This window comes from Sclerotinia sclerotiorum, genomic scaffold (assembly GCF_000146945.2).
Source record: "Sclerotinia sclerotiorum 1980 UF-70 scaffold_9 genomic scaffold, whole genome shotgun sequence".
Lineage (NCBI taxonomy): Eukaryota > Fungi > Ascomycota > Leotiomycetes > Helotiales > Sclerotiniaceae > Sclerotinia > Sclerotinia sclerotiorum.
In genome coordinates this window covers 1,158,715-1,173,262 of record NW_001820827.1, presented here as the reverse complement: position 1 = coordinate 1,173,262, position 14,548 = coordinate 1,158,715, and the positions used below count along the sequence as shown (strand labels likewise).

The window sequence follows — 14,548 nt, the reverse complement described above, 5'->3', positions numbered from 1 at the left end:
ATAATTCTATTCTAATCTATGTTTAACGGACTTAAAGTAACAACACACCGTATACTCCTATGGAGTTAAAGAGAGTCCCCTTTCCAAATGGCATCTGAGGAACTCTATTCAAAATATACTCCAACAGTCCTCAATCCACAAAATCCCATATCTATACACTGGCAGTATCTCCCCATCTCTCTCCTTGAACTATTGAGCCCTTTATCGTACAAGTTCCAGAATGAACATTCTCCCAAGTATCCACTCTCCATAGCCCGCACCTCCACGGGTCCGCTTCCACCTTTTCAACAAAGTTGCTGGGCATCCAAGCACTTACAATGCTCTGCTCTGCATCATATTTTATTGTAGTCCAAAGGAATAATCCGTTTTCTTTGAAATCTGCAATCTCAGCGGATCTATCTGCTGCACCGTCTACGGCCTTCGGGACTCCCACAATTGAGAAGAGTAAAGCTGGTATGTTCATTTCACATTTACGCAGGCTGTCACAATTGTAAAAGATAAGTATAAGGCGGATGGAAGGATCTCGTTTGCGGATGACATTAGGAAGGTGGAATTCGTAGTTGAAGATATCGTTCGCTTCTGGAATGAGAGCTGGAGAGGGCAGTGAGAAAGGCAGCAGAGGTTCGAATATTCTTGCAAGTGTTGCCATCTCTTGAACAAATGGTATAGTGATAAGGTGCTTTTTAGGACGTTTGCGCTTCCCTTTGGTGTCTGATTCCGGTGTCTGAGGCGGTAGACTGATTTTAGTTCGGACTTGGTTTTCTAATATTCTATAGAAAACGTCAGTCATCCAATGACAGGGATAACCTACGATACGTAAATGAGCTATAAGGCGGAATATAATGGTGAGAGTAAGAGGCGACGGAATAGGATTACCATCCGCCGTCATCTTCAACGGGAATGGTATAGCGAGACGGAAGAAGAAAGCATAGATCCATCTCTTGAAGGTCTTTCGACCGAGCAAATCCTCAAAACCTCGGAAGAGACACTGTGAAATCCCATAGCGTGTATAGTTCCTGGCGGGCCATCGCCCCTCACCTGGCGATAGAACCTTCACAGAGGTAAGTTGTTCGCCCATTTTAGAGTCGGCCATAAGATGATATTCAGCAAGGTATTTTTCAACACCAAGTATGCCCGGTACATTCTGCAAAAGGTTTGATTGAACGAAACTGGAGGATAGTGGTTTCAAAAGTGGTGAAGCATGAAGAAATGCCGAAAGGTGCCCACCTGTGTAATCACTGAAAAAGTCAGTTTAGAATAGCAGTAATCAAAATTAATGCCAAACTAAAAAATGGTACATTTTTCGTGGCTAGAATTATGGCTCACTAAGCCCTAGTTGAAAGATTGAGTAATGAATGCCCTTCAAATATTGCCTGTGTGAAATGAACGCGTTTTAAAAAACTTCAGATGAGAAGATAGAGTACCTACGAAACATTACCCAAATATATTCGGTTATACAACACTGGGAATTTTTTGCAACGGGTTTCGTCCAATGTTGCGGCCTCCGATGATTGTAAGCTGTCGTTGTTGCGGTACAGACTGAATCTCAGTTTCTCGGCGAAGTCAACATAATCTCCGCACATTGCTTCAACCTGGAGACGACCTTTGAGATATTTGATGGAGTCGGCGGCATCTAAAAAAAATGGAGTAATGTAATCATATAAAGTGGTTGGATTCGTTACTTTTGCAGGTAAAGTTTTGGATACAGAGGCGAAATTGTCCAGTTCAAGAAAAGGATCATTGGAAAAATCAAAATCATGTTTGTCCTCGAGGAAATCATACCAATCAAGGTCCATGCGGGTTGTATTAAAGTTCCATTTATTGCGCACATGCTCTTTGAACTTTGAAGCTTTCTTTTCCGGATGTTTAATATGAACTTGAAGTAGTGGCAGTATCTCACGGTCGTGGTTTTGAGAAACTGTTTTGGGAGGTATGAGAATAGCTGTAGCCTTGTACAGTTTATTCTCCTTTTTAAACGCAGTGGGCATATCCTCATCACCGCGCAATGCGGGAGGCATTAGCATTTTATCTCGGCGTAGTTGGCGAGTTACTTCATCTACTGCGTCGGCAACGGTGATAGTAGTGGAAGCCCTGCCTTTCCAACTTTCCAAGGTTTGAATGTAAAAGGGAAAATCCTTCTTATAAAGGTAAATCCAGCTCAAAGGTTGCATATCGGATTGCAGTGCGGAGAGGGCCCGATCGATGGTGCGAAAAAGGTGATTATAGGCAACACGGGGCATAATGAAGGCGACGAAGACAAAAAATAGTGTAGTCAAGACTTCTTCAGCCTCTTTAGATTTCGTTTCAAGACCAGACAGTTCTTCCAGTAACATGAAAATGATCAGGTCTCTTGTAAGGGTGTTTCTGCTGACATCAATCATGGTTAGATGATATTGCTTTTGCTTTAAGCTGTGTTCCTTTTCGAGCTCAGCAATTCTAGCGATGGTTTGGAGTAAATTACGTGCGTCACCAATATCTCCAAATAGAAAGGAGACACTGTCAGACACAGGCTCATTTTTACCAATGGTGAGATCAAACAATGATGTGGGTTTCTCGTTGCCAAGTGTGCAAGCTGGTTCCGTAATGGTGCTATGGAAATAACGGTCAGATAAGTCAAAGAATGTAGGATGAACCTTACAATGTTGGCCTATAGCGAGGCAATTTTTCAAGAATCCTTAATCTAGTTTGCTGCTGCTTCAATTCAGATGATTTGTATGAAAGTAACTCCGCTTTCTTTATCCGCTGTTGGAACTTCTCTACGAATGCGTTATTCCCTCTATCGTGGGTTTGCGAATAGTCGAGAGCTTTTCTAATCTCTGTGATGCATTGACCATAATCCCCAACCTCGAAGTACGCGGCCGATAAATTGTCAAGTAATGCATAACTGGGCGGTTGAAGGTTGGCATATTCTCGATATTTTCTCAAAGCTGTAACGTGAAGGGTCAGGCACCATACTTTAGTAAGCAAATGAAATAATGATATCGTACCTGGAATAAACTTGCCCGATAAATATAATTCGTTTCCCTCGCGCCACAAGATACTCGCCCGCTCTCCATCGGATGTTGGGACAGATGTCATTTTGCTTCCAATTACTGCTTCACCGCATACATAGGTGTTTAAAGAACTGTTTAAAATAAAGATCGATTTTTTTTGTCGAATTCTTTGGGCGGCTAAAAGTTGACTCTTAATGCAAGAAAGAGCGTTTGATTTGACATTTTTTGGCGCAGGCCTCACATGACTGGAAGTGTATTCTTAATATCTATATTGGATAGTAACTGCTCTATAAACTCACCAGTCACAATTTACACTAAACCCTCTGAAATAAGGTTGATTATAATTTTCTATCTCCGGGTGGTAGAATAAGTGAATGGGGTTGAAAGTTTCTACTTGTTAACCAACCCACTTTCCAAATATATAAACAAAACTTTATTCAATGATAGAGAAAGTGTTAATTGTATCTGGTGAGTTTATATGGTATTGGTACAGATTTTGATCTTAAAAAAGGCACGATAATCTCTGTGTTTTTTTTGGTTGCTGGTTGTCAACAGATCAGCAGACTAATTAAGATTTCAACGTTTGAAAAGTTCTAGACATTTGAGTATAATTTATTGTTCAAATGAAGTTAAAATTTTTAATCGAATCCAGTACTGCAGATTTTTTAACGTTTCAATCAGATCAGATTATTCGAAGGCTTTCATTATTGGAGTCCGAACTATTGGATACCCTGGTGGGTTGCAGAAACGAGATTTGAACTGCGAAATATAATTACGAGCTAGAAGCCGCCAAACGATATCAGACATTCCCATGACTTCTTCCTTTAAGTACTAGTTTATGATCAAGAATATCGACAGCTAGGACTAAGAACAATTTCGATCTCCAATAACAAGGATTGGGCTCAGCATCGTGGTATCCATATCGAAGGACGTGAAATGTAATGTTTTTCAGATGTTCACACTTAACAAGAATACCAAGCACAGTTCTCTGCAAAATTACTCCCAATCTCCTTTAGAAAATTATAAAGAAAATTGTCATTTCCATGAGCACGCATGAGCACTTGCATAGTTACACATGCAACATCCGCACCGACAGACTTTTGCCCATGATATATCTGAAACGGACCTCGTAAAAGCCACTTGGTCTCTTTGAGAAGTTCTACACCACGCGTATGTTAACCACAGCTACATCTGGATTAAACAGTTTCTGAACTCGGAAGAATATGCAACGATTATGAAACCTGGTAAGATTTACTGTAGAGATACGGGCATGACAAAATTGACTAGCGTTCACGGCATATTTGTGTGAAGAGTGCCAATGATGTGCTAAGTCCTGTACGAGTATATCATCTATCTAATAAATAATGTAGTACTTTATCGCCTCACCTCATCAAACTCCTACTTTACATAACTCCCTTTGCCATGAGAATCGTCATCCACTTGCAAGTTGATGCATAGCGACTATTCCTAATAAAACACCCAATACCTTCAAAGACACAAATCGTTTGATGCACTTCTCCAAATCAAGCTCATAGATTACGAATCAAGAAATGACAACTCGAATCATCACGAGCCGTAAATCTTAACGTCATTGGTTTGTTTATTCGCTAATAAAATGTCATGTGGGGAACATGATTCACCCCTTTTCACAACCGACGGAAATAACAAGTCATAACAAAAACGGCAAATTCTATCAGCATCTTAGTCTAGAGAAAACGCTTTGAACACCCACGCCATTTTGCCTTGCAGTTCATCATATATGGTATCGCGAGAGGTTCATTGTAAGATTTTCTGATCGTTCACTATCCAAGATGCCAGTTATTTTGCGACATGCTTGGAGGTCGCTGTGAGCACGCATTTGCCATTGAATAGTAGAAATTCGGAAGCAACTCGTGGGTAGATTCGGCTGCTGAATATTTCTAAAAAGTGATATGTCATCACTGCCCGCGAACGTTTCCGGGCTGTTAGAACAAAAGACTACACCATCGACGGCATCCGAGATACCAAAATTGATCATCAAACGAATTCTTCAAAGCCTAAGGTTTTTAAATAATTATCTTATTAGTCTCTTCTGCCACTAACATCACGAACCTCAATAAGACTGGCTAATCAAGTTTCAAAACAGGCTGGTACCTGAACGAAGACAAATAGGCCACCAACCACATGACTTCATGTAGTACATCGAGTAATAATATATCATAAATTTTCTAAATGTATTCCGGATACCTAAGACGCTACTACCTTGGCTCCGACCAGTCTACCTGATCCGTAACTTGTCCCGCAGTTTGATGTGCATAAGAAATCTTTAGTCTCAATCGTAATGGCGGCTAAAATAGTCAGCAAGCTAGCCCGTAAAATCTTCATATTAAGTGAACTTACTCCTTTACTTCCTGTAATTCTCATTGATTGTGTTGCTTCTACCCCAGGACCCAAATTCGAATTTGACATTGCGTTCAATTGAAGCTTTTGTGTTTTGGGTACTGCAGCTTGTAATGCCACTGCAGACAAAGATTGATGCATGGATGAGTTTCTGAATCGAGCCAATACTTGTACAACACCTTCTGCATTTCGTTGAAGTTGTAAGACAATGTTGAGATCATTCTTGTCGTAACATGGATGTGTTGGGATTGAAGGTGCTTGAGGTGGAGGTGAAGATACACCAGAGAAGAGATCATTTGAGGGAGTTGTCATAGCAGAAGGTTGTTGTTGAGCTGGTGTGCTGTCGAATAAGTCCATGATTGAACTCATGTTTGACTGTTGAGCCGGAGGTGATGAGGGTTGAGATGAACCAGTGCCTCCAAGGATGTCTGCTAGAAGGTCTGCATTATTTTGAGATCCCCCATTAGCACCACCAACATTTGCGTCAGGCATTCCTCCATCGCCCATTAGATCAAACAACAAATCCTGTTCTGCCGGTTTGACCGTCTTCGACTTTCTGTTTGATGCTTTGCTCGGTTTCTTGCTTGCCTCTCCCAGTACTCGTGACTCTTCCTTGATTTGTGGTGGAGGCATTTTCTCCAAAACACCTTTTCTGATAGAGTCATAACTAAACAAGTTGCCATATTCCACCGCTCGCTGTTGAACCTCGACATCAAGGTTTGTTGCATTATTTGCTAAAATTCGTCGAATTCGATCAATTTGTGCAGGGTCGGATAAACGTGTACTGAGCTTCATCAAAGATGTGACAATATATTCGGTTGCGATCTGGGTGGCGTAACTGCTGTTGAGAATGGTCGAGAACAAATCCACAACTTCATTCTCCTTGACTTCTTGCACAAGTTCTTCTTCCTCGTATTGTCCACCACGTAATAAAGTCTCTCCATATTCACCAATGCACCATGCACCGGCCAAAGTAAGACCTTCTTGAGTAATGTCTTTTTTCAAGCTAGTATAAAGCTTTTGTACCGCATAAGTCTGCAATTCAGGGGTTGTCGCAATTAGTCGGATAAATGAGGACAAAATTTGCTCTTTGACGTAATTTCCCGCCAAGGTCAAAACTCTCAGCATGGTATCCACATGCCATCTTTTATTTGGTGAAAATCTGTCTGCTGCGATACCGATTTGACTGGTCATGATTGGTTTGAACTCATTATCGGCAACTTCCAAGAAAGCAAGAAGCTCCCTAATAAGTACCCTAACATTACTCTCATTAATGAGAGTGAAACTTAAATCCAATGCACGCCGCCTGATACTGATATCGGGATCTCGCAGACATTCAAGGATAGTATTTCTATGTCTTTGGACTGCATTTGGCTCAATAGCGACTACCTTGATAAGTGTATTCAAAGCGACATATCGAATATTGTTGTCCCGATTTGAAAGGAACTTTCCGAGGATATTGACACCAAGTACTCTCAAACCAGAATCGGCTTCAATATCAAGAATAGTGAGGACAGCCTCGTATAAAATAGAGTTTCCAACATTCTTGGAGGAGTCCGTGTTCGTAGCAACCTGGGCCAAAATGTCGTTAATTTGTTCACTGGTCTCTGGATCTCCCCTGCCAAGAACTCTCAACAATTGTAATATCTTTACTTGTAAGAATGGATCCGTAACTCCAGTAACATCATGCTCAGGGGCGTAACCGGAGCTAGCCAAGCCCTTCAGTGTTCTGACTAAACCTCCGCTAAATGGTCTGAATTTCTCCACGATTCCTTCCTCTCCACCTTCGGCCTCGTCCATTTCACAAAGATTTGTTACTAATGTAAGACCGCACAGCAAAACACCATGGTTTCGATCCGAAAGAAGGTTTGCCGCCTTTTCGAGGAAATGTTCTTGCAGATCTGGTACCTTCTTACATATCCTCATGGCACATAATGCGGCCTTGCGACGAATATATGGGTTCGCGGTGGAGAGAAGGGTTTCGATTTCGGGGAATAAATCTCGAGACATTTCAACCGATGCAATGTTGCCTAGGGTACATAGAGCCAGACCAACGATATATTGGTTAGAATGATTGAGGTCACTATATTGAATCAGCATCATGCTTCCTTTGAATATAAAAATTGCGCATACTTCTTTAAAGAGTTCGTAACCAATGTCAATACCTCCTGATTCTCGTCCAGCAGAAGCATTGTGCCTAAATATCCTAACCTCTTATCTGCGAATCTTGGAGAAGCCAGAAGCTTGAGACATTCTATTTGACCAAAATGTGTTCTCTCACCCAAGGTGAATAGGTATAATAGCTTTGCTACATTGTTTCGTCTATCAATCCAAAATGTCAGATATATCCAAATCAACAAGCGGTGACCTTCCTACCTAACATTATGATCACCACTTTCTTCACGAAAACTGGCTCTTATAGCAGCACTTTCCTTTTGGACAACTGCGCGCTCATCTGCGATTGTTTTCGAAGCTCGCACATTGCGTATGAATTGCTTCACTATATAATATGAGCTTGGGAAATCGAGGGGTATTGGAGATCTTTGTTTACTACTTACATGAACTCATTCTGACACTGTTCAAGGCCCACAACGGGGCAAACTTCTAAAAATTCCCAGCTTAAGAAATGTCAAAATTTTGCGTCAAAAAGGAGATGAAATAATGTGAATTAATTGTCGGATTGTCTTCTGAGGTGCCCAATTGGTGATGCAAAGGCCACCATATTCGCTTGATGTTCTTGATGTCTTTGAGATGCATCTTCCAAGTTTGATCTAGTCCATATTTGTGCTAGTCGAAAGTGGCGCCCAAGGCTGCGATTAAGCCTACTGTGGCTATGACCCGTAATTTACATGCGGGTAAGGCGAAACAAGTGGGAATACGAACTACGAACCATAGCCTCGACAATCATCCACCATATGGAGTAAGCAATAATCAAATCAATCTAGTCAGAATCATTCTTCTAATAATAAGGTTTATATATGAGGAAACACAAGGTAAATTTGATTTTAGTTAATTTCCTTTATGAAATGTTACATTTTAAATGAATCAATAAAGTTCGACAACTTTTCCAAATATAAATTTGTGCCAAAAGGGGCATTCATAAGAAGCTTCATTACCCCAGATTGTTCTGTTGCGAACTTGCGACAAGCTTCACGCAAGCTTCAATCCCATTTCAATACATACGAAATGTCTTCTTCTGCAGATATCTATACCAATGGGAATAGTCATGATCAAATTCTACGTCCTAGGCCACAAAATATCCATAATTCAACTACTATTCGAAAAATAAGTGAAGAGGGGTTATTACCAGTCAATGGTATTAAAGATGTCTCCGATGATGGTATTTCTACTGGCCCAACCAGGTAAATCTATCATTCTGAACTTATTGCTGTAACTAATATTGAGTAGTGGACGTACAACACCCGTTCCTGAAGATGCGCCTCCTTCCGTTCAATCGATGTTCTCTGCCAAGAGACAAATTAAAGCAGAGCAAAAACGTCGTATTTTCCCAATAATCGAATATACCTCACGAGTCTCGCATTTAGATCCACATAGCGATCATCATGACTTCACGGGATTTTATATTTTATTCTGGATTGGTCTTGCCATCATGGCTATCACAACCATGTTACGAAATATCAAAGATACAGGATATCCTATGAGAGTGGAGATTTGGCAGCTATTCACAGTAAAGGTCTGGGAGCTTGCAGTCGCAGATGCCCTTATGGTTGCATCTACATCTATTAGTCTCCCTCTTCATAAGTTTTTCAGAAGTAAGACGGCGAAAGCATTGGGTTTGCAATGGACCAGAGGTGGAATGGTCATACAGAGTTTATATCATATAATTTGGATGGCATTTTGGGTATCGTAAGTGCTACTGCGTGCGAAAACGAAGCGCAAGGCTAACAAATACTATAGTATACCATTCTATCGACATTGGACATGGACGGCTCAAGTATTTCTTTTACTTCATACTATGGTTTTACTTATGAAAATGCATTCATATGCATTTTACAATGGTCATCTTAGTGAAACCGAACGACGATTACAAGAACTAGACTCTCCTGCGACTGCTTCAAAAGCTCCAGCATATCAATATCCAAGTCCAAGTCCAGGTCACAAACGAACAGCATCAGAGATCAGAGCTCTTACTCAAACCAAAGCTGACGAAATTGCAATTCTTAGAGAGGATTTGGCCATCGAATTGACATCAACAATGGGCTCAGTCACCTATCCTAAAAATCTCACGTGGTATAATTATGCCGATTATGTATTTTGTCCTACACTCTGTTATGAGCTCGAATATCCTCGTACGAATGGTATAGTCTGGTCGGAATTGGGTTATAAGACCCTTGCCACATTTGGAGTCATTTTCTTACTCACTATCACTTCGGAAGAATTCATCCATCCAGTCATGACAGCATCGGCGATTAAACTTCAGACTTCAACCTCGATTACTGAAAATGCACTTGTCATTGCTGAATCAATCAGTTTACTTTTGTTTCCATTTATGATAACTTTCCTTCTCGTATTTCTTGTAATATTTGAATTCGTCCTCGGTGCTTTTGCTGAGATAACATGTGCGTATATCCTTTTAACTCATTAGTTCCCGCTCCCTCGCCCAAATCTACTTGCATCTATCACACATTTTTTCTGCTTTCCTAATTTGCGCCTGACTAACAACATCTTCAATCCACAGGTTTCGCAGATCGACATTTCTACTCCGACTGGTGGAACAGTACCGACTGGATGCAATTCTCCCGCGAATGGAACATTCCCGTCCATCATTTCTTCCATCGTCACGTATATCTCGGCTCTCGCTCATACATCGGAAAAGGAGGAGCTACATTTATTACTTTCTTTATTAGTGCCATTGGTCACGAAATAGTCATGGCTTGTATCACCAAGAAAATTAGAGGTTATGGAATGGTAGCCCAGATGAGTCAACTTCCCATTATTTGGTTACAAAGTAGACCCTGGGCTAGAGGGAAGAAGGTGTTGAATAATGTGTGTTTTTGGTGTAGTATGATTTTGGGTTTGAGTGGTATGTGTAGTTTGTATGTTTTGTTGTAAAAAGGGTGGAAAGGTGAACTGGGCAGGATGGGTATTTCACTTGTATCAAGGAAGGGAAGAGATGGTGTATTATATAGGTTGGGAGGTATAGGGGATGGCTGGCAGAGCTTTTTTATACTGCATAGATGGATACCAATTTCTTTTATTTCTTTTTCCTCATTGCAAAGTTAGATACCAAAATGTTCAATCGTTGTTCTTTTCTTCTTTCCTTTTGTTTATTGTACTAGATACTCCTTTCACTAGCAGGACGTATATATACCTCGCTTGAATTGCGACTGTATATCCGTTCATACATATACAAATACACATATATATATATATATACATCTATATAATACAGACAATATATACAAATAACATAGATCTCCTACATACATATTACCTACGCGAATAGGTACCCAGATATCTAAATCCTACTAGATAAGATCTTACTTTTATCCCCCCCCCCATTCATGATCACCACATACCATTCATCCCATCTTATCTCATCCCAGCCCACATTCACCCACCATCCTCCAGATCCTATAAATAATAGCACCTCTTCACTCTCCTAGTCACAGATAGCTAATAGATAGAGTAGACATACAGATTAATATAGAATCAACTTACAATCACGTATCCACAACACAAAAAACACATACTTAAACAAAGTCAGCTATTGTAGAATTCCATTCATTCATTCAATCATATCTCATATCTATCATTCCAGCCATCAATCAGCAGCCAGGTACATAAACCACAGGTCTGCATGTATCTTCAATTATATCCTTATTCCATCATCTCATCTCTCCTCATCACATCACATATCTCTTCCCTCTGCTCTCAAGAATATCTCCCGGCCTCAAACTTCAACTCCGCCCATGTGAAAAATCATCCATATACCATGGCAACCCAAATGATGTCCAGTTAATCATCATGCTCTCGCGCAAACAAATGCCGCCAAAAAAAAAAACTCAATCATCTCATCTCTCCCCCTATGTAAATCCATCAATTTCATCCTCTCTCCTCTCATCCTTTCTCTCGTGAGACTGCATAATAGCAATTTTATGTGCTTATCAATACCCACTCCAACCAACCCATCCACCCAAAGACCAAAATACCATCCATTTATAAAACTACAACGATGAATAATTGACCCGACTCAATGCAATAGCAAATTTCAAACCCTTGCAGCGACTTAGAGGAGAAGAAAGCCAATCGAAAAGTGTGAGATTAGAAGATTTTTTTTTCAATGTTTTTCTTGTCTCTTTTTTTTTTTTGGGCTATATATAGGGAAGAAAATTTTCTCCCATCTTCTCGCCTCGTCTGCCAAAGTCTGTCTGATTTATTGCATAATTCGTCGTGCTTGTCTTATCCCCGTAAAAAAAAAAGTAAGAAAAAAAATATATCAGAAAAACTATAAAAAAGAAAAGTGGGGAATCATAATGTGATGTACTGTGCTTTCGTTACTGTATAAAAAGGGGTATGGTTGAAAAAGTCGGTGTCGGTACAAGAAAGGTAATTTATGTAACAAATCGTGAAAGAGAAAATATTTGGTGTGGAGCAGATGCTTAGTAGACCGACTCCCGACCACGAGCTGTGGGATACGGCGGATAATCGCGATGATGCCCCGATTCGGTGTTTCTTTGATTAACATATGGAGTTCCGCTGTAAAGAACGTTATCCGGTGTGATTTGAGGAGCAAAGTTTATATTGTATTGCGGTGGATATACACCACGACTTGCACCCCTAGAAGGATCCCGAGATCTGGGTGGTTGAGCACTGAGAACTATGGGCTCAGCCGGCTCGGGCGCTGGTGTCGGGTGATATCCTCGTGATTGCGATCGTACTTGGCGAGTAGAACTTCCAGCATTTCGTGTCAAAGGAGGACGAGTAGCTCGACGGGGCGACGGACTTCGATTTCGCTTTATGTAAGGATCATCGCGGGGATCCGATCGATACGAAGAATTCTTGAGTTCACTTCGCCCGTTACTGATGACGTAAGTTTTGGTGGTACCAGTAGGTTCCGGAGCTTCACGTCGAGGCTGTCTAATATGAGAATATTGTGGTGTGGGTGACGGAGACTCCGAATCAGACCCGGAATCAGTGTCCGAATCTGGTTCCTGAACCATTCGGCTTGGTCCACGACCCCTATCTCTATGGTCTTCCTTTGTACCCATCCCTTGTGTAAATGTAGCTGCTCTGGTAAATAAAGGCGGTGGAGGTGGTTCTCGAGGATAATCCGTTTTCGATCGACTGGGTTCTCGTCTACCCGAAGCAACTCCAACTATCGGTGGTTCCGAATATTGTTTGTGAAGGGTTGGTTTTGTAGGTGAAGTCGACCCGGTATTGACAAACGGTGACTCCCTAGCTGGTCTTCTAGTTGGCTTTGGCGCATCCTTGCTTTTCGAGGGAGTCTCTACGGGACGCCGTGATGGCCGTGCTGCTGAAGACCTCCGGGGTATCTCATCATCACTATGATTATCGTAGGCAGGAGGGCGCATCTCAAATCGGATATTGTATGGTCCAGATGATGGCGCAGCAAAGGTATCTGCACGACGCATCGTAGGCATTGCAGGTGGTGCTGGCGGCACCTCTGGTTTGATATCCGACTCCCTACGTGAAGCTTGCACATAACGTGCCGCATTTACCATATGATCTTTCCATTTATCTCCCATCGGCGAGTCTTTCACAGCAGCAGGTTCTCGCTCGCGCTCTCTCTCTCTTTCCCTCTCTCTTTCCCTGTCGCGTAATTCTCGTTCTCTTTCACGGTGCTCCCATTCTCGCTGTTCCCGATCTCGAGCCTCTCGTTCTTTTTGAGCCCGAGCAACAGCTTCAGCTCTTATTGCGTCCTCCCTTCGTGCTCGTTCGGCTTTTCGTCGATAGTCATCCTCACTGGACTCATCCTCTACATATGTTCCTGGACGTACTTTATCCTCTGTGCCACGTCTCTTTTCTTTATCGCGAGACTTCTTTCGATCCCCATGATCACGTTTTGTTTCCTTCTCCATCTTCCGTCTTAACTTCTCCCTATCATCTTCATCCTGCTGCCTTCGTCGATCCCTCTCCTCTCTTTCCGAATCTCTAGATGTCGTTTTTGACCTCCTGACAGATGGTCTCGCAGGTTCATCATACAGATCCTCATAAGATCTCGGTGGCGGTTTTGAATATACATTCGACTCTTTCGGTGTCTTTTGCGTGGTCTTTGGATATGACGAACTGTAAGCTGCTGTTTTAGGTTCTGCAGTCCTAACATTGTATTCATAAGCTTTACTACTAGTCGAAGCCGGAGTCGGGGTCGAAGTCGAAGCGGAAGTCGAAGTCTTGTTCAACTCCTCCTTCAACTTCTGTAGCTTGACTGTTTGGTCATACTCTGATCTTCTCGATACATCACTAAGTATTTCGTATGCTTCTTGGACCTTTTGGAACTCATCAACCTTTATTGCCTTTAATTTAGGATCCTGAACCTTGTCCGGATGACACTGGAGAACAAGTTTTCGATGTGCTAATCGAATTTGAGGTAACGTCGCATCCTTTTCAACACCGAGAATTTTATATGGATCTGGAGGTAGTTGTGAACCCATGGTGAGTAGAAAATGAGGGAACTAGGTTCGAGTAATGAGGGGAAGGAATTGTGTGATATGTTGCTCGTAAAATTGCAAACTTTCGTAGCTAATCTATTGCATTGTCGTCGTGCAGCAAACGAAGGATCGGGTGGAAATGGGTTCTCAATGTCGATGTCGATGTCGTTATTGGTCTGCTGCGAAGATTGAAGATGAAAATCTATTGATTGCAATGGCGAAGGTGGTGAAGCTTATATAATATTAAAGAATGTTGTCAAAAAGGAAGATTGTTTGAAATGATTCAAAGTTTAAAAGAGTTAAAAGGATTTACTATTCAAATAGCGATAGAATAATAGGTCGATCTGAAAAGGAGTTGAAGGTTGTTTAAATAAGAGAAGGATAATTGAAGAGGAAAGTTGAGATATTTAGGGATGAATATCTTGAGTCCGATCTTCTCCAATCCTTGAAATCTCCCACAGTCCAGGTCCAGGGCGGGCTTGGATAGTGAATGAGTCACGGACTCTCCAGTTAATCCTAATCTAACCCTATGAGATGAAACGG

General features: G+C 41.5%; 4 protein-coding genes across 4 annotated transcripts; 1 reads left to right on the top strand and 3 right to left on the bottom strand.

The window, feature by feature from the left end:
• Positions 1 to 151: 151 nt before the first annotated feature.
• On the bottom strand, positions 152 to 3,078 carry SS1G_07373 (predicted protein; the record flags this gene model as incomplete). The annotated part of the gene is made up of 4 exons (XM_001591877.1): positions 152 to 724; positions 812 to 1,238; positions 1,429 to 2,589; positions 2,639 to 3,078. The coding sequence occupies 4 exons, from the start codon at positions 3,076 to 3,078 to the stop codon at positions 152 to 154; spliced, it is 2,601 nt and encodes an 866-aa protein (XP_001591927.1).
• Positions 3,079 to 4,811: 1,733 nt separating this feature from the next.
• On the bottom strand, positions 4,812 to 7,940 carry SS1G_07372 (hypothetical protein; the record flags this gene model as incomplete). Its single annotated transcript, XM_001591876.1, has 6 exons — positions 4,812 to 4,933; positions 4,975 to 5,029; positions 5,373 to 7,455; positions 7,506 to 7,694; positions 7,749 to 7,872; positions 7,931 to 7,940. 6 exons carry the CDS (start codon positions 7,938 to 7,940, stop codon positions 4,812 to 4,814), a joined length of 2,583 nt encoding a protein of 860 aa, XP_001591926.1.
• A 618-nt stretch (positions 7,941 to 8,558) lies between these two features.
• Positions 8,559 to 10,445, top strand: SS1G_07371 (hypothetical protein; the record flags this gene model as incomplete). The annotated part of the gene is made up of 4 exons (XM_001591875.1): positions 8,559 to 8,734; positions 8,781 to 9,239; positions 9,291 to 9,952; positions 10,072 to 10,445. The coding sequence occupies 4 exons, from the start codon at positions 8,559 to 8,561 to the stop codon at positions 10,443 to 10,445; spliced, it is 1,671 nt and encodes a 556-aa protein (XP_001591925.1).
• A 1,550-nt stretch (positions 10,446 to 11,995) lies between these two features.
• Positions 11,996 to 14,008, bottom strand: SS1G_07370 (hypothetical protein; the record flags this gene model as incomplete). Its single annotated transcript, XM_001591874.1, has 1 exon — positions 11,996 to 14,008. One exon carries the CDS (start codon positions 14,006 to 14,008, stop codon positions 11,996 to 11,998), a length of 2,013 nt encoding a protein of 670 aa, XP_001591924.1.
• Between the last annotated feature and the right edge of the window lie 540 nt (positions 14,009 to 14,548).